Source organism: Mercurialis annua, linkage group LG3, assembly GCF_937616625.2.
Source record: "Mercurialis annua linkage group LG3, ddMerAnnu1.2, whole genome shotgun sequence".
NCBI lineage: Eukaryota > Viridiplantae > Streptophyta > Magnoliopsida > Malpighiales > Euphorbiaceae > Mercurialis > Mercurialis annua.
In genome coordinates this window covers 71,861,140-71,881,519 of record NC_065572.1, presented here as the reverse complement: position 1 = coordinate 71,881,519, position 20,380 = coordinate 71,861,140, and the positions used below count along the sequence as shown (strand labels likewise).

Genomic DNA, 20,380 nt, shown 5'->3' with positions numbered 1-20,380 from the left:
GACGTAAGAGGTTATTTATTTAATTCAAAAACAAAGAGGGCTTAATTATATTTGTACTTTTATAAAAACTACAAGAGTTTTTTTTGTACCTTTTAAAATTAGAATTCTTTTACTCTAAAAAAAGGTTTAAATATATTTTTCATATTTGACACGTGGCTTAAATTAACATTTAATATTTTAAAAAGGACTAAAATTGAGAATATGTGTTAAATATGAAGGGCATTTAAAGTTTTTTTTTTCAAATTAAAAAATTCCAATTTTAAATGGATATAATTAAAACTGAAAATTAAAAATTAGGACAAATTGATAATTTCAAAAGTTTAAAATATAAATTTAAAAATTTAAAAAAATAAAATACTTTTAAATGATCACGACTGGTTTTAATAACTAGTTTTGTTTCTTTATGAAAATGCTATATAATATAAATCATCCACTATATTGCAAAGAAAAATATGCGCCATATGAATCTCGGAAATAATTTTCGAATGTTGATTCCAACACTAAAATTATATATAAAAAATGAGTATTAATGAATTGAAAAGAGTGTACCGATCATTCGTCCACCATGAAGTATATATGAGATTATGATTCAACTAGTTGTAAGTCCTGCATATTTATACGAAATTATATTAATATGTATTTAAATAATAAATTTATTAAAAAAATGTAGAAAAAAATTATATATCTTTTATATAAAATATGAGTTCGTCAAAATTTTACATTAATTTTATTTTTAAAGGATCAATATTCAATGAAACAAATAATTTGTGGAAATTAAAAATTAATATATATTAGAATACTATATTGTATAGAAATTAGAAATTATTATAAATTAAGATACTTATTAAAATTAATAAATATAATTTAAAATAAGTGGGAACTAATGAGAATATTTTTTTAGTGAGAATTAATGAGAAAAATTTATTTACTGGACATTCCACTAGTCCTCTCAATTATATAAATATATAAATTTATGTCTTTTTATGTTGATATTGAAATGTATTTTTCTATTATGTCTAAAAGAAAATCTTATAGTGAAAAAAATCAAAGAAAGATTTAAAGCGCTCTCTGAATTTGTGACACTGGGTTAAATGACCATGTGTCATAAGTCCAGGGGCGCGTTGACCCTTTTGTTTAAAATTTGTTGCAATTTAATATTCCCGCTATCCCATTTTAGAAGTCTCATTTGACTTTACACACAGATTAAGAAAACATTAATTATCTTTGTCTTTTTATGTTTTGTCCCTATTAATGATAGTGGAATTTTCCATAAAACTATCTTAAGATAACTAAAATAAAGGTAAAATAGGGTATTCAATAGAAAAACATTCTAAAAATAGTAATGAGACTTTTTAAATGGGTTATCCCAAAATAGAATATGAGACTTCTTAAATGGGACGGAGGGAGTATAAACTTTTTAATTTTTATAAAATAGCCATATCGTATTTTTTTTGTTGCAATAATAGACAAATTGCACTTTTTGTGATTTTTTTTGAAGAGTTTTGAGTTTTTTCCCCACTTTTGAGCTTTTAATATATCATTATTTATAAAATTAATAATAGCTAATTAATAATAGCTTCATACCCTAATTGAAAATAACAAGTTTATCCACCAATTTGACTATTATTACAACAGAAAAATACAATTTGACTATTATTAAAAAAATTAAGATTTGAATTAAATAGAAGATTTGGATTTTTTTTCTACCGTTAGGCCAAATAAAAGGATGCATGTCATACATACATCTATTTTTCAAAAGATATATGAGACCAATTCTTTTACTCGAATTATATGTTTCCTACTCCGCACTAGGAGTATTTCACTAAAATTTTGAGTCGTACGTTGAGTTCTTACTCGGTTCTTGATGTTGTTTGGATTCTTAAGATCCTTACTCTAGTCTTGGGGTTGCTCGGGTTTTTAGGATTTTTACTCGGATTTTGATATTGCTCATTTTCTTAGGATTCTTACTCAAATTCTGATGTTGCTCAGGTTTTTAAGACGAGTAATGTTATATAACTGTCCTTTTTAACTCATCTTCTTTAACCCACCTATGTGGCAACAAACTAATAGATGTATTAAAAGTTGTTTTTTGAAATATATATTTTTGGAGGAGAATTGGAAAAATTAAATGCCGCCACGTAAGGACGGACAATGAAGGTGGCATAAAATGATGGATTAAATAGCATTTTTCTTTTAAAACTGTCATCCGAATATGTTTATGCTTGACTTGTCAGATTTATTGGTCTATAAAGACTTTTGCCTTTTTTTCTTGAGATGTGATCTTATAATTACACATAAAAAAAAGGTTAAGTACATATAAATACATCAATTATACATATTTTTGCAGTTTAATTATGTGATTTATAAAGGTAATAATATGTTTATACGAATTATAATTTTTTTAGCAAATTCATATACAGATTGAAAATCAGGTGAAAATTGCTGACGTGCAAGCTGAAGATTGTTTATATTGGCCACCGGTGACACATCAAAACTCATAGTTTAAATGATTTACAAATTAATTCATGATTTTTATATGCTTTTACAATTTAATCACGTTCGGGATTATATTATTTTATAATTTTTATAAAATTAGATGATTAAATTTGATATTTAAATTTATATAAATTTTAGATACTAACAAATTTAAATCTGTATAAATTTTAAATTATCATAAGTCACACTTTCGTCACTCATGTTTGAAAATCAAACGGTATGGTCCTCCACTATTGTTATAGTTTAGTTCTTCCGTTGATTTTTGCTGTTAGTCAACTAAGTCAAATGATTAAATTTAAAAAATAAATTTCAATTTAATCTTAATTTTAAATTTAAATTGTTAATATGTCTAAATAAAAATCATCATAGTATAAAGTTTAGTGGTTTAGTGATTTAAATTTAATTTTAAATTTTTATTAATTTTTTTACGTTTTATTTTTTATAATTTTAAAAACTAAATAAATTAAAAAAAAAATTTAAAAGTAAGAGAAATAAAAATGAATTAAATTAAATTTATTACGACATTGAATTTCATAAATGTAATTTTTTTTAATTTAAATTAGTGTAAAAAATAATCATTTAATATTTTAAAGAGATATAAATATCATTTTTTAATTTTTAATTTGTTAATTATTATTTATTTAATTATTTTATGAATTGTATTTAAATATAAAACGAAAAACAAAAATAATAAAATATTTAAAATACAAAATAGATTTCTACATATAACAGTATAAAAGAAATAGCTTCTACATTGAAGTGGAATTGATGGAGTCTGTCCTCTTAATCGTTGATTAAATCTGCAAAACCGTGTATATGGTCAATCAGACAATGGTTGTCTGATTAACGCTATGATGCTTAATTCAGTCTAGACTCGAGCACCGTATTTGTTCTATTAAATTCAGTTGTGATTTTAGGCATTATCTCATGTATTTATATAGTGCGTGATGAATACCTTTATATGAGTTGGAATAGGAAAGTGATTCCAATTTTATAGTATATGTGAATAGGAAAACGATTCCTTAATTCAATGAGTGTCTTATTTAGGAATGTTTTTCTAAATATGTTTATCTTCTCAGATAGGAATATATTTCAAAGTAGAAAAGTGATTCCGTTATATCTGATTTTCTAGATATCATTCCCTTTCCGAGTAATCAGGTCTTCGGTTACGCACTTTAAACTTGATTTCGGATCTTACTGAATCCTTTGAGATTTGGGCTTGCTGGAAATTCAGCGAATCATTTTTTCAATCTTTAAGCATGGCGAGGTGTCTAGGGCTCGAGTGCTGTTATTTTCGGACTTTCGCTTCGGACGAGTCCTTGAATTTATTTAGATGATTGTATCATGTACGACTCGATTTCATAATACTTATGATGGAATTCGATTCCATCAATTAATAAAGACAAAATAAAAAAAAACATAAAAAGACAATGATAATTTTTTTTAATTTATGTGTAAATCAATTGAGATTTTTAAAATGAGAACGGATGGAGCAGATAGAATTGCACAAATAAATAAAATTTGAATAATAAATAGAAATTAAAAAATTTAGTTTAAATTACAAACACTCACAAAGATTTACACATGTTTACACCATGAGACCTTTTTAAAAGAATTGAAGAAATTGGTGCTCGGGAGTCAGCTAAATGAGAGCTGGTGGCGGGTTTTTGACAAAAAAAGTGTCCCCCCAAATTTTTATTTCTTTTTTTGTGCCCCAGCTCACAAAAATTATATTTTTATGCTTGGGGACCCACCAGCCCATAATGGCTCATTGCGGGCTGGTAGGGCTAGCTTTAATCCAGCTGATTAATTGTAATCAGCTGGATTAATTATCTAAAGCAGCCCGCAATAAGCAATTGCGGGCTGCTTTAGATGGCTGATTGGGGAGTGCTCTCCCCAATCAGCCCAATGATTGGGGAGAGACACTCTCTCCCCAATCACTCTCCCCAATCATTTTAAATTTTTTGAATTTTTAATTATAAATTTAATATAACAATAGAAAATATATTTATATATTATTTTAATTATGATTATTTTATAAAATGTATTTCTAACAAATTATTTGGAAATATAATTATTGGTATTAATTTTTTGAATAATTATATTTAAATTTTTTTTTTTTGAGAAAAATATTTTGGACCAATTATCATGTGTAAGGTGGCCACGGAAAAATAAATAGTTGTGGTTTTCTTATTAAAATTATTTTTAATTTTTGATAATATTAATATAATTGACAACTATTTAAATATTTATATTGTTTTAATCCATTTATACCAGTAAATGATACGAATAATAAAATGATTGGGTAGTTAATGCCTAATAATTATCTAATTAATTATTTCAATTATAATTAAAACAGGAAACACTTATTTTGACCATTTAATTGTCATGTTTACAGTATTTTCCTTAAAAAATCTACTCTTTCTTGCTGTCTTCCCGGAGTAATTAATTATTTTAATTCTCTAAAAAAATTAATTAATTATTTCAAATTACCACTATAAACGTACTTACTATAGATTATAAATTTTCTTCCTTTGAATAGTTGTATTAAGTTAATTATTTAGTTATGGACAAGAAAATTATTCACATTAATTACTACCTTTTTGATTCATTACCTTTTAAATACTATGAATTTTAAATTTTTTAACCATTTAATTATTTTTCTCAAAGTCAATAATACAATTTTTCCATATTTAAAACCATATGATTTTCGATTTTTAACCATTAAAACATAGTAACTGAATCATTCCTTTAATTTTATTAATTTAATGACATTGATTTTTGGTAATATTAACATAATTGACAACTATTTAAATTTTTTCATTTAATCTATTTAATCCATAAATGGAAAGATTAAAACAACATAAATCCATTTCGTAAAATTAGTATCCCGGAATCTCCAAATAATTTATTAGAAATACATTTTATAAAAAAATCGTAATTAAAATAATAGATAATGTATTTTTTATTGTTATATTAAATTTATAATTGAAAAATTAAAAAATTTTAAAATGATTGGGGAGAGTGATTTGGGAGAGAGTGTCTCTCCCCAATCATTGGGCTGATTGGGGAGAGCACTCCCCAATCAGCCATCTAAAGCAGCCCGCAATTGCTTATTGCGGGCTGCTTTAGATAATTAATCCAGCTGATTACAATTAATCAGCTGGATTAAAGCTAGCCCTACCAGCCCGCAATAAGCCATTGCGGGCTGGTGGGTCTCCAGGCACAAAAATATAATTTTTGTGGGCTGGGGCATAAAAAAAGAAATAAAAAATTGGGGGGACACTTTTTTGTCAAAAGCCCGCTGGTGGCTTTCTTTTTCCAATGGTATCACTTCAATACATTTAGTTATCTTGTTCCTACCTCTCATTAAAAACGTTAAAAGGTTTTTTCCTAAACCATTTCACTCTATAATATTATATTAGTATTTAGTTCAATTCGGAACATATTACGACATTACATAATAAAAAAATAGAAAACATTTGATATCCATTTATCGACAAATTAAAGATAAAAATACTCATTTGAACTCCTTGCCGAATTTATTTTTGAAAAATACAAATATAAAGATATTGTTTTTGTAGGGGTAATTTTTTCCTTATATGAGCGGTTTTACAAGTGTAAATTAGCACATTTGTACCGTGTTTACTGTCGTTTGATTTTTTCAAATAGCCAAATGCGAAAATTTTGACCTTTCTAAGTTGGAGTACTGGTTTCGCCCTTAATCGTGAAAATTGACTTATGTTTTCTCTAATTTTAAAATTTGGATGAATATGAATATAAATAATTTTGTGGATATAATTGGTAAGAAATGTATAAAATTTTAACAATTAAAATATTAAAAAGTAAAAAAATATATTTTTTAATGAAAAAATTGGTGACCTTTATTGGAATGAGTCCATGCCAAATTATAGAATGATGATGAATATTTGATGTCTAGCAGCATTGGAGTATGGAGATGCCCTTTAACCCTAGCTATTATTAGGTGCAACTAGAAGTTAAAGAAAATTTGTAAGCATTAGTGTGTAAACTAGATGAGCTCGTATGGGTTTTGGCGTCTCATATATATGCATGTCGGCCGAAGGGAGTGAGAGCGAGTACCACTGACACACGCGGTGCAAAATTGGCAGCTGATAGCAAACTATGCTTCGTGAAATTTGGTCTCAAGACCCTACAATACACTCATGCATGCATAACGCAATTGAAGCTACAATTACTGTGATACGATATCAAATAATTGTTTCTCCATCGACATTTTTCGAGATATTTTTTAGTATCTTCCAATAAAGATATTTCCTTAATTTTTCTTTATGGAAAAAACAATTTCATATCCTATTATCAAATACGTATGTCCCACTTGATAATTGAGATACAATAATTGTATTTATAAAGAAGCAAATTCCAAAATTATTATCTAGAATTGTGCATAAGTCGGTTCGGTTTTATTCGAAATCAGCCAAAACCGGCTAGCCTAAGTTTATGAAATGTTAAATCGGACCGAATTAGTCTTTAAATTCGGATTACACCGAACTGAATTAAAAAGCAATTTTTTATCTTAAAATTAATTTAGATATTAAATAATTAATGTCTAATAATTTTTTATATTTTTATTAGCATATTTATATGTTGTATGAAATTTATTAATTTATGTATCAACTGTAATTAAGGTATAAAGAATAAATTTAAGGCTTAATGCATTAAAAAATCCTGACCGTTTAGCCTATTTTCAATCCTAAGTTGACGTTAAAAAGTGGTCAATTTTATCCATTTTTTGTTTCAACTGCGCCTCAATTTTTCAATTATTGACTACTTTTTTATTTCAAGGATGAAATTGTTCAATCAACCATGCAAGTCTAAGTATAAAATCATATTCTTTTCATTTAAAAAATTACAAATAAATCACTTTTCTTTAAAAACTAACAAAAAAACCATAATTTAATTACAACTAATTTATATTTAATATTAATTTAACTAAATCTAACTTAATTTAATATATACGCAATTAATATTTAAAAAAAACATCAAACTTATCCGGCGTTTTAAAGTCTCCGACTACCCCGCAACTGTCGAAAACCAATTCAAAACCATCTAGGTTCGTCTTCCATGGAGAAGACGGGCCAGTTTCGGTCGGTCTTAAGTCTGTTTTCGGCGGTTGTGGGATGGTCGGAGGTTTTAATACGCCGGGATGAGTTTGATGATTTTTTTATGATTATTTGAATTTGTGAGAAGAATAGTTTTTTGAGTAATTTATAACATTAAATGCTATTTTAAATATATGCTATGAAGAATTTTTTTGATTGTTTTTTCAAATGAAAAAAATGTCAATTTAACGCTTAAAGGTACAATTAATACGAAAAAATACGAAACTAAGTAAAATTTACCACTTTTCAACGTCAGGATATAATTGAAAAAGGGCTAAAATATCAGTTTTTTTAAAGGTAATCGACCTAAATTTAATTATATATATATATATATATATATATATATATATATATATTATCTTTTAAATATATTTTTATTTTTATATTCAGGTTTTCAGTTTTCAAAATCGCCAAACCGAAACAAAAACTAAACACCTAACTTTTACATAATTATAAACCAAATCAAACCGAATTCATTAAATAACCGAAGTATAATTACAATTTTAGTTCGGTTCGGTTTTTGCGCATCTATTGACATCATGCTATTAGTTTTGTCCTATAAAATGGGGAGCCCTCCCCTCCATCTTTCATCATCTCATTAGCTCTTAACTAAACAAAAAACAGAGAAAAAAGAAACACTTAGTCATGGCAAGTATTTCTTCTAGAAATTCTCCTGCATACCTTCTCATTCTTCTATCCATTTGTCTCCACATAAACTTAACCTCGGCTGCCCGAGACCTTACCGAAACAACCAGCACAGAGTTCTTAAGAACATCATGTAGTACAACTACATATCCAAAACTCTGCTATAGTTCTCTTTTAATCCATGCAGACAAAATCCAAACCAGCCCGAAGCTCCTGGCCAATGCCGCCCTTAACGTAACCCTAGCATTGGCTGCATCAACCTCGACGATGATGCAAAAACTCTCTCACAGTCATGGAATAAAACCTAGAGAGATATCAGCCATGGAAGATTGCGTGGAGGAGTTAGCTGACTCGGTCGACCAGATCAGCAGATCTATTGATCAACTGGGTAAAGCTAAGGGTTCCGAATTTGAGGTCATGATTAGAGATGTGCAAACATGGGTTAGTGCTGCGTTAACTGATGAGAGTACCTGCAGTGAAGGGTTCGAAGGAAACCCGATGAATGGGAAACTGAAGACTCTTGTTAGGGAGCAAATTGTCAATATTGCACATATGACTAGTAATGCCTTATCATTAGTCAATAAATATGCCTCTCTACATGGTTAGGGCCTAGGGGAACAATATTACACCAGGCAAACAATTGTACCACATCATTCGCGCAATAAAATAATACAACATTTATAATATTAGAATATTTAATGATAAAAAATTAAATATTTCAATATCGCAACTACACGTTGGTTTATTATAAAAATGTTGTGGCGCAACCGTTGTGTAAAATAAATGCTTTGATGAAGGTGTTCATGTTAGGGTATAATATAATAATTAACTGACCGAATCAAATTAAAATTTTAATTAATTCTATTTTTGATGAATTTAATTTGGTTTTGGTAAAGAATTTTAAATTTTTAATTAGTTAATCTGGCTTAAAGCAATGACTTAAATAGCAATTTGCCCGCTCAACTTGTAAGCAATGCACAATTAACATATAAATTAACTTCATAGACAAATCAGTCATGAACTTATTAGTAATTATGGTCAATTAATCTCATTTTAATAAATTAGTGTACAAGTTGAGAAGCCAATTGCTAATTGAGAGGACAATTAACTTATAAATTGAAGGGAAAATTGCCAAATGAAATTGGTTGACCAAAATTATCAAATTCATAACTAATTTATCCATAAAATTAATTTATATATTAATTTTTTATTGCTTACAAGGGAACAAATTACTACTTAAATCTTAAAGCAATATTAGTTAGTGAGGAATGTTTTCTATGTACTTCGTAATAGCATCCTTGACCTGACCAAATGTGAAACTCTAACCAAAATAAATCAACTGATTTTTTTTAAAGAATTCAAAATTGAACTAAATAGATAAGTAATTCGGCCGGTTCGTTAAGACACAAAAATACAAGGAAAAATGAAAAAAAATCAAATCAAATTTATAGTTTATTTTATTAGTTTGATTATTTTGGCTCATCTAAATCTTAAATCAAAACGACAATTATAAATGTTAAAATTGAACTGGCCGAATGAAATGAGCACGTAATATTGGTTCATTGTGATGTATATATTGAGGTGTAGTTTTATGCTATGTACTGAGAGATTAGTCGCAGTGGAATAGCAGAAAATTAACTAAAAAAATCAAATTAATTATGATAAAATATAGAATTGAATTAAAGCAAATAAAAAATTTACGTGGTTCATCAAAAACTACTCCATCGGCGAAGGAATGAGAGTTTTTATTCACTAGTAGATCAAGATTATAAAAAGACGGTAGAAATTTTTAATGCCAAAAACTTAACAATAAACCCAAAAAATAATTTGATCATATTAATTGAACTCACACTTTTAAAACTCTATAAGCCATAATACTTGTATATTTATGAAGTTTAAATTAGATTAAAAGAATAAGAAGTTCCCATCCTATTGGATTGGACTTTTTTTTCCAACGCAAATATCAGCAATATGTATCGTTAATAACTAACACATATTAGGATAAATCTAAATCCTAAACTAATTAGAATATTAGGAGTAATCCTAACATTATACTTTTACGAATGTGTCAACATATGTTATGTGACTTGTACGAGGACACCTATCGTTTTTTTTAAAAAAAGGAAATTATATCATACTATCAAGTATCAACAATACTCTTATTTGGGTTATTTATTTTTTGCTCAGGAGCGAGTTTCTTTTATGAGAGTTTTCTAAGTCTTTAATCTCCTTACTCGGTTCTTGATGTTGTTCGAGTTCTTAAGACTCTTTTTTTGATTCTTGATGTTGTTCGAGTTTTTAGGATTTTTTTCGGTTCTTGATGTTGATTGGGTGTTTAGAACCCTCACTCAGATTGTGATATTATTAGGATATTTAGAGCTCTTGCTCGGATCTTGATGTTGTTCAGATTTTTAAAACCCTTACTCGGGTATGATTATGCTTGACTTGTTAGATTTGGTGGTGTAATTTTTTTGTTTTAGCTTTTTATATTTGATGGTCTATAAGGATTTTTGCCCTCGTGCTTAGAATGTATTATTGTTAAAGAAACGGAGTACAATCCGAATATTCGAAATCTAAAATTATGATTCAATCTATTCTAAAAATCATTTCATATTTTAAATAAAGATTAAATATACATTTTTTTATTTTAACTTTATTAATTATTCTTTAATAATTAGTCATAAACTATATTCAAATATTTAAATAAAAATGGATAAAAAAGGAAGTTAAAAATCTAAAAGCTTTATAAAATAAATTTCTAAAATAAGACATTATAAAATAGAAAAACAACGTAATCAAATGGAATGAGTATTAATTTTAACGGTCGAAATTAGATAGCATAACATGTAATCCCACAAATAGTAACATAAAAATAATTACCACTCTCTCGGTCCCAGAAAATTGTCTTTTTTTATTTTTTTTTTATTTTAAAATTCTTGTCTACTTCTAATAAAATAACAATCTTTGAGGTTAATTTTTTTATATTATTCCTAACTAAACCTCACTAATGAGCTAGTATTTATTACTCTTTCTATAAGTAAATGAGATTTTTGTGACTATAATAAATAAAGATAAATAAGAAAAATAAAAAAGAAATTATAAAAATTTATAGCATTAATTATATTTTCTTAAATAGTGAGATAATATAAAAGTGGATAATTATATTGGAACGAAAAAAAAGTAATTAAAAGGTTTTCACAAACTCTATTTACTCCATAAATTATTATCCTTACATTATAGGATTAATTCCATAAAAATCATCACCTTTATACGTTTTTTCATTTTAATCACGTTCTTTAAAAAGTGTCAAATACACCACTTTTTTTTTTTCAAATCTATCAGCGATGAGTAAAATTTGATGTCTTTTTTTCTCCCAAATAAATGTTTTAATCTGATTAGACAGTAACTCCCCCCCGAACACAACTTACAACTTTCATCGTACTGTGCTCTTCAAAGAGCAACTCTTCTCAAAATCTCAAAAGGTGCTGAGTTGGAATCCCATTCTAACTAAGGATTCTTGACTAATGCTCTATTAGAACACAAAATACATTTCTCTTACTCTTTTCTTGTTATTCCGGTTGTCGAGTCAATAAAGATACATCAGATTTTCACATTCGTGATAGATTTGTAAAAAAAGGAAAAGTGGTTTTTGACACGTTTTAAAGAACGTAATTAAAATGAAAAAACGTATAAAAATGATAATTTTATATGAAATTAACCCTACATTATATGATCACATTTATAAGCGTTAGTGATTACCTTATTCATTTCGAGATAGTTCTAAATCTAATGCTTCTCAATTATGATCAACTCTATTAGTATTTAAATTGTAGCTAGCAGCCAAAAATAATTAAGTGGATTCGTATTCAATTAAAATCTGTCAATCGATTTTTTGTTTTTCCAGAAGCAATTTGTCGCATTTCGAACTTGCAGTTATAAAATAACCGTGTCAAAAACGGTCCGCTTCAAAATGGAGACTCCAATCCTTTCAACCTTGCAAAGATTGTCAAATGCACTTGTTTGTACCCACAAAATAAATATATATATATCTATAATTATAATAAAAAAATTAATCAATTATTGTAAATTAAAAATTGTGATAATTTAATCTAATTATTTTATATTAAACTCATAAATCAATAATTAAAAAATGCAAATGATTAAATAAAATACAATTTAACATCTTAAATTATTTTTATAATAAATTAATACATATTTAAAATAATAAACTTTTGATAAAATAAAATGTTTTTTTAAAAATTCGTATTAATTTGTAGTAAGATATAAATATATTCAGCAAAACCAACATGTTTTTATAAAGAAAAGTTTATTTATACTATCTCACTAATTATCAAAAAAACAATGCACACATTGTTAAAGATAAGTCTCTAAATAGAATTTAAATTTGGTTTTTATCCCTCTATCACATAGAAGAGGATGAAAAGAAAAAAAATGTAAACTAAACATATATCATAAATTGAAATTACCAATTAATATGAAATGTCTATTTCTTTTTATCAATTAGAATGGAACACGATAATTTTTTAATGAATTTGTGCTGGCCTTTATCCTCTATTCTCTGCGCTCCTAAGAATAGACCTAAATTAACTAAGATACAATCTTTAATAAAGCAGCCATAAAACAAAAATCTAATTTAGACCAATGTTGTGCATTATTAGGGGCAGATTTGTTGAATTCCAACTTTTAGTCCAAAATACAAGCTCATATGAATGTCGGCTGAAGGATGAGAGAGCACTGAGCAGCCACGAACCCACATCTTCTTTTATAAAATAAATAAAAATATTAGTTAACATATTTTATTATAATATTATAAACATGACTAAAATAGAAAATTTAAAGTAAATAAAATAAAATTATTAAATTCTTTATTAACAATATCATTTTAAATTTATAAAATGAATAATTATTTGTTATAAATTTTAAGTCTAAAGATGCCGAAAAGACAAACTTTTTTTTCCTGAAATTTATCCAAACCTTTTAAAAGTTGTATTTACATCCTAATTTGATCAATTCATTGAAAATTTATCTAATTTTTCAAAACCGATGTAATGTTTTTTAAAGTTGATTTATCCTAATTATATGGCATTCTAATTGACACTCTTTTTCTTTTTTATTTAATTTTAAAATAATAAACATACAATTGCCACATAAGAACACTGAAGTCATTTTAAAAAATTAGATAGATTTCCGACAAAAATTTACCATATTTAAAGCATTAGATATATTTTTAAAAAATCAAAAAGGTTTAGCTTTTTAACACCACAGCCCTATTTTATTTTATTTTAGAAGAAAATTATTCTTTATTAACTAAGCAATAAAAATAAGCTCATCGGATAGTTCCATAAAAAAAAAAAACAATCCTTACCAAGATTAAATTCTATTTAGAGACTCATCTTGTTCAGCAAGTGAATGAGCAACTTGGTTACAATTTGCTTGCGAGCTGATAGCAAAATATGCTTTTTTCGATCTTAAGACCCTACAAAACACATGCATGCATAATGCAAATGAAGCTAAAGCTTAGGATATTTTTATTTAAATTTTATGTATTTTGGCCATCTTTGTCGTGCATTAATTTTTATTTGTTTCTGCATTCATACTTCACTTTCTTTTTCTTAGACAACAATATCTTTCATCTTTCCCACTTGAGTTGCCAATTTGTAAACAGTTTAGAGTGAGGGGTCCAAATTTATCATATCGGCCTCATTTCTAGATAAGATATTTCACTTTGAGATATGTTTTTCTAGGAAGCTTTGAGATATTTGTTTTCTTACCACTTTTCAGTCCCAGTCCAACCCACTGGGACTACGGATAATTCTATTTAGACCTATATGAACTTATAAATTTTAAATAAAATAACTTAATACAATTTATAAGGCTTTATCTTACCACCACATCACTAACTTTTGACTGAAATAGAGTTAAATTGACATCAGAAAATATATTGTTACTAAAGGTCAATGAAGAATAAAGTTGCAAATTAAAGTTAAGGAACTATAGTGAAAGAGACGAAAATTGAGCGACTCTCAACAACAATTACCCAAAATAGCAGCTAATAAATGAACCTCATAATTTGAGTTGTTCTTACAGTTACATGCCTAGCTTAGAAATAGATTTTTATGTGGTAAAGTGCAGGTCTAATTTATTGATCGAAAAATCGGAATATTAAGAGTGGCCGTTCCCCTCTATTATATGTGCCCTCGTAGGACCCGGAAACACTGTTCTTTTTACTCATTTTAAAATAATAATAAAAAATGTTTTCCCAATTTTGCTTAATGACAATTTGATATCCTATCGATCACTATACCCAACTTCATCTATAAATAAGCAAATTCCACAATTATCCTCCAAAAGTGATTAGTTTTGTCCTATAAAATGGGAAGCCATCCCCTCCCATCTTCATCATCATCTCATTAGCTCTTAACTAAACAAAAAAATAGAGAAAATAAAGAGTCATGGCAAGTATTTCTTCTAAATATGTTTCTACATTACTTCTCATTCTTCTATCCATTTGTCTCCACATAAACTGTAGCTCAGCTGCTCGAGATCTTGCCGAAACAACCAGCACAGAGTTCATAAGAACATCATGTAGCGCAACTACATATCCAAAACTCTGCTATAGTTCTCTTTTAACCCATGCTAGCAAAATCCAAACCAGCCCAATGCTCCTAGCCAATGCAGCCCTTAGCGTAACACTAGCATCGGCTACATCAACTTCAACGATGATGCAAAAACTCTCTCAAAGTCATGGAATGAAACCTAGGGAAGTATCAGCAATGCAAGATTGCATGGAGGAGTTAAGCAATTCCGTTGACCAGATCAGCAGATCTATCGATGAACTGGGTAACGGTAAAGTTACCAATTTCAAGCTCATGATTAATGATGTACAAACATGGGCTAGTGCTGCCTTAACAGATGAGAATACCTGTAGTGAAGGGTTTGAGGGAAACCCTATGAATGGGAAACTGAAGACTCTTGTTAGGGAACAGATAGTCAATATTGCACACATGACTAGCAATGCCTTAGCATTGGTCAACAAATATGCCTCTCTACATAGTTAGATTATCCAGATATTACCTGATAATAGTCATTTGAATGTGATAAGGGCAAAGTGCTCAATTGTTAGCATTATTTATAGTGGGTTAGTCATGTGTTGGATTTGGATATGTAAAGTGTATATATGTTATGTTATGATAGTGGAATTGATTAATGTTAAGTGGTATATTTAAAGGATAGATTTTTTGTACTGTTCTTCCCTTGAATTTAATTAGATTTTATAGAAACTTGGAGACAGGCAGATTAGCTATTTCTACCAACTAGTGAGAAATGAAATAAATTTATTCCCAATGGTTATAGTGACTATGAAAAAGCTAACTAAGTGCAGTTTCCCACAACAAATATCTCCATCTAAATAAAATTAGCAATAATTAGGCAAAGGCCCCTAATAATTAACCCATAAAATAAAACACTCAAGTTCCCATATTTTCAAAAATACCATCTATAATTCATGATGTTCAAATAAGTTTCAAATTTTTAGTTCTTTCATTAGTATCACTTTTGAGCAACACAACATTCACTAGATTTTATCATATATAATATAATTACTAATTACCGACTTTTATTCGTTTTAAGAACTAATGCCCTTCCTATCAGCAGCTATCTGCCCATCAAAGGATATGGCAAAGGAAAATGCAATTTGACTTTGATCTTATATTTCAAAATCCTAGCTGATTACTCCAACTTCCTATCTTCCAATAGGTAATCTGCCGGCCTAAAAAATCCTAGTTAAACGTCACAATTCGCCCGCTTGTTTAAGGGTATTTCTGCGGTGAAAAAGAATAGTGTTTTTATTCATTAAAACAGGGATGAAACGTGCAATTTGGTTGACTTGCCTAATTATAGTTTTGGTTAATAAATTAATAATCACATCTTTTCAGGAGTCCATCGCCAATCTAATGAGTGGGATTAGTGCCTGCTTACAGTGTTGGAGGTTGGTTACGTATAGGACAAGAAATATTGATTATTGCACCCTACCCCGTGCAAAAACTGGTACTTAAAGTGTTTGTGTGTTCATTAATATTTAAATTTGATTGTTTAATCTTTATTTTTTTAGAGTGAATCCATTACTGTAAACTAATTTTAATAAAGGAACAAAAAAAATATTTCTTTAAATTGATATGAAACAAATTCAATATAAAAGAAAAGGCAAGAAGGGAAAAAAAAGTTTGCATGAAATGAAGAATTAATTTTTGGGGTTTACATACATGGATGATAGGATCAAAGTCTACATAGTTCAGGATTTTGTTAGAATCTATTTTCAATTCAAAAAATCAAAGCAAAAACTGACCTTAATTCAAATCAAAGCAAACAAACTCAAGCAATCAAACAGGGCATATTAATTAGTTTCAAGAATAAAAATGTTATATTCAAACCAAACATATCAATAATAAACCATCTTAATCGGATAGATTTGAAACAAGTGGCAAACCCACAAAAACACATATCATCAGGATTAAGAATCTAAAAAGGACTTATTAAAACAAGCTTTATTTGATGATTAGTCTACTTTTTCAATAAATTAATCAAATTAAACCTAATTATCAAATTAATTACCAAAGACACATCTTGGTGTCGACAAGCTCAAAGATTTAAACGGTTTAAATTATTTAGATTTAGGTTCAAGATACTAATAATCTGAGTCTAATGGTTTGGTTAGTAAGATTTGGTTCATGGTTCAATAAACCAAGTAACAACCGCATGAGCACCCCTACACATAAGAATAGTGTCTTACACAATATGAAATCTAAAAGCATCCCTTGCTCATTTGTCAGGGTTAAAATAAGACATTAAATTTCATTCATGGCTTTTCATGTCAACAAAATTCCCATAATGGTTTCCTTACTTTCTAGGACCTGCTGAAATATTTACAAGTTTAATCAGTATTTACAGTTTTATTATCAATGCAGAGATTAATTTATGTCATATGCTCTTACTTGGCAGTAAGTATATAGATTCAACAGAATGTCATGCAAGTATAGTGGAGTGGACCAGCCCAGTAAACAGGAGGATACTCTCAGCAAAAGAGAACACTCAAAAGGCTAGCACATAGTAGTCAGTTAAGTAGTAACTGAACAGGATAGCAAATGGCTGACATAGTCTTGGCCTATAACTGGTAGAAAGTATTGTTCTGCAAATGTTCAGCTAAACCTTTATTTGCTGAAGAACAACCTCTAAATATATCCTCCCGCGCCCTAGTTCCATCCCAATCCCAAAGAGAGACGAATTAAATTCTAATTGACATTCAGCGTGTTAGTTAAGTTGGGAAAATTATACAAACTTCAGCCTCCCCTTTCAACATCAAAGGGTAAAATAGAAAAGAAAAACTTTCATTTAACTGGTCAATGTTGTCTCTAATTCTCAATACAACAACCCAAATTTTAAAAAGCTAAAGCTTCATTGAAAATTAGCGAAGTCGCGCTCATTCTCAAATCTATAATTCTCAAGACACAGAAAAGATACAAAGCAATTTGAGGCATTAACAAAGAGATAAGGTGTTGCTCCACACTGACCTGGATAGTAAAGCTGAAATTACAAAAACTGTTAAGAAGCTTTCTTGGGAGGAGACATATTACCAATTAGAGAAAGTACAGTGCTGATAGTAATTATCTGCACCAAAGATCCTGTAAAAATAAAAACAATAAGGTTAGAATAGGACAGTTTGTCAAAGTAAGTAGAGTTATAAGAAATTGATCTTACCAAATAGAAGAACAAGACTTTCAGCAAGTTCAAACTTTTTCTTTTGCCAGTCCCTCATATTCCAAATAGCCTATTCAGAAAAGTCAAATAGTTATGATGAGATTTTGATCGGAATTGCAATCTGAGAGAGAATCAAAAGTTTCATTTCTTAGTCACTGGGTTCAATTGATCTAGGCAGTATAATTAGAGTTCTAACATGTACATAGGATGTAGCGCACTAGATGGAATTTTTTTATTAAAGAAGTTGGGAACACCATTATATACCTCTAAAGTAGAATTGCTGGTAATGGAACAATATATGGAGAGAAGTAATGCAATAGACGATATGTAGATGTATAATCTCAATAAACCAACTTTACTGCGTCTACGGCCTTTAACATGTGAGAGAAAAAAAAAGCACCATTAAGCATGAGATAAAAATAATAAATCAAGAAAATTAAAGAGCAAGAATTTGGTCATCAACCAAATTCCCCAATGAGAAGAGAATACGATCCGGCCGCAGAAGATGAAACAGCAAATTTGTTCATGGCCTTTCCATTTGCTATCAGCTGCACCATGCATATTAACCCCATCAATTGAACCACAATCTGCATTGAAAATCCAAACCTTATTTAATTAGTGATTATGAAGTTATTGTTAGATGCTAATAAAATAATAGAAAGAATGTACCTGAGTTTTCAGCAGTGTACCTAGACGAGATTTTCCTTTAGCTACCTCTGTGTAGCCTAAAATTGCAAACGATAAAAAAACATAAATCTAATGGCATATAACAAGTAAAGCTCGCTAAAAAGTAAAAGTCCTAATTACATTTTTAATCAGAAAGAAATGGAAAAGGAAGCAGATAATACTTACGGGAATCGACGACCATCCGGTACGAGAAATCAGAGCCATCGGTTCCAGATGGCCTCCCTGATTTTCTTTGCTGCATTTTATCACTTTCTTATTTATTTTATTCTTTAGGTCCTCTCCAGTCTTCTTCTTCTGCACTGCTACTACTGTTTTTCAGAGATCTCCACGAAATGAGCAATACTAAATAAAACGACTCACTTTTTTATTTCGGTACAACATGTCGTTCATCTAAAAAAAATCTTACTCTCAAAAGATTAAGAACATTCTACTCGGTACCAATGTACATACATTATATATAACATAATCATCACAGCAAACTACATTAGGAAAATTAAAAAGCCTCAAATCAAAGTCCACAGTTAAAATTTGATTAATGTTGTCAATTCAACCAAGATTTAAAGATATAATCGAATGTTAAGGCCTTAGTCTCACCAGCTGATGCAAATATAAGCAAGATCCATACCTAATTTAATTCAAAGAACACATACTAAGAAAAATCAAAGAAATAAGGGCCGATGAGTGAAAAGATGTTATGATTACCTATTTACCTCACAAAAAGCAGCAGCGTCAGTTCCGGAAAATAAGCATAGGCGGAGACGGCGGCGGAATCGGACGGAAATAACAAAGCACTGACGGAAGCGGCGCAGCGGAAGGCAAAGCACTGGCAACGGCGAGGAAGATTACAATTATTTTGTTTCCGATACTGAGTTGATGTTGCAGATAAAGGGGCAAAAAAAATACTTGCCAGAAAGGGATAATTGCATTTCTTTTGCAAATCAAGATGGTTAAAACTATATAATTTTAATTAATTAAATACTACCTATGTTTTAGTCAAAATTATAAAAGTAAAAGTTTAAGAGATAATTATATAAATAATTTAATAATAAACTAAAACAATTATATTGATTATATAAATTAAAGTTATATAATTAAAAATATATCTTATTTTATAAAAAAAATAAATTATGATATTAACAAATGTAATACAAAAATTATCCAATAAATAATTATATTAAATTAAAATACTTTATTAATAACTAAAAATCAACTCATGAACTAATAATTAAATTTATATGTGAGTTAGTTTCCGAGTCCATTACTAGATTAAAGTTTGATTTATTAATATTAACTAGTATTGCTTTACGTGCTACGCACGTGGCTCGTAATTATTGTGATACGTCAATTAATTAAAAACACAATTAAATTGTAATAATTAATTAATAATCATCATATTAAAGCTATAATAGTGTATTTTGTTTAGTATTTTAGTTGTATATAACTTTATTATTAAATAAAGTTAGAATGTAATAATAATTATATTTAATATAATAGCACTTTGTGTGAAATATAATCTTACAAAATAAAAAGAAATTAAACTTATAGCTTATTTCAAACACAAGACTTTAAATTTAAAAAACAGAAGATATGAAAATCATAAAATAAGTCATGTTTAATTCATGTGAATACTAATAACT

The 20,380-nt window shown here is 28.3% G+C and overlaps 3 protein-coding genes across 4 annotated transcripts; 2 read left to right on the top strand and 1 right to left on the bottom strand.

Moving 5' to 3' along the window:
* Positions 1–8,221: 8,221 nt before the first annotated feature.
* On the top strand, positions 8,222–9,078 carry LOC126674245 (21 kDa protein-like). The gene has a single exon (XM_050368662.2). The coding sequence runs from the start codon at positions 8,283–8,285 to the stop codon at positions 8,886–8,888; it is 606 nt and encodes a 201-aa protein (XP_050224619.1). The 5' UTR covers positions 8,222–8,282; the 3' UTR covers positions 8,889–9,078.
* A 5,594-nt stretch (positions 9,079–14,672) lies between these two features.
* LOC126672347 (21 kDa protein-like) lies at positions 14,673–15,535 on the top strand. Its single transcript, XM_050366294.2, has one exon. It carries the CDS (start codon positions 14,756–14,758, stop codon positions 15,359–15,361), a length of 606 nt encoding a protein of 201 aa, XP_050222251.1. The 5' UTR covers positions 14,673–14,755; the 3' UTR covers positions 15,362–15,535.
* Positions 15,536–17,665: 2,130 nt separating this feature from the next.
* On the bottom strand, positions 17,666–19,672 carry LOC126672348 (uncharacterized). 2 transcript variants are annotated; one of them, XM_050366295.2, is made up of 7 exons: positions 19,446–19,672; positions 18,909–19,051; positions 18,726–18,781; positions 18,520–18,643; positions 18,321–18,427; positions 18,057–18,126; positions 17,666–17,980 (listed from the first exon to the last, which is right to left on the bottom strand). In XM_050366295.2, the coding sequence occupies exons 2-7, from the start codon at positions 18,982–18,984 to the stop codon at positions 17,901–17,903; spliced, it is 513 nt and encodes a 170-aa protein (XP_050222252.1). In that variant the 5' UTR covers positions 18,985–19,051; positions 19,446–19,672; the 3' UTR covers positions 17,666–17,900. The 2 variants fall into 2 exon arrangements, with proteins under 2 accessions (XP_050222252.1, XP_050222254.1); XM_050366297.2 differs by having other exon boundaries at positions 19,454–19,672.
* Between the last annotated feature and the right edge of the window lie 708 nt (positions 19,673–20,380).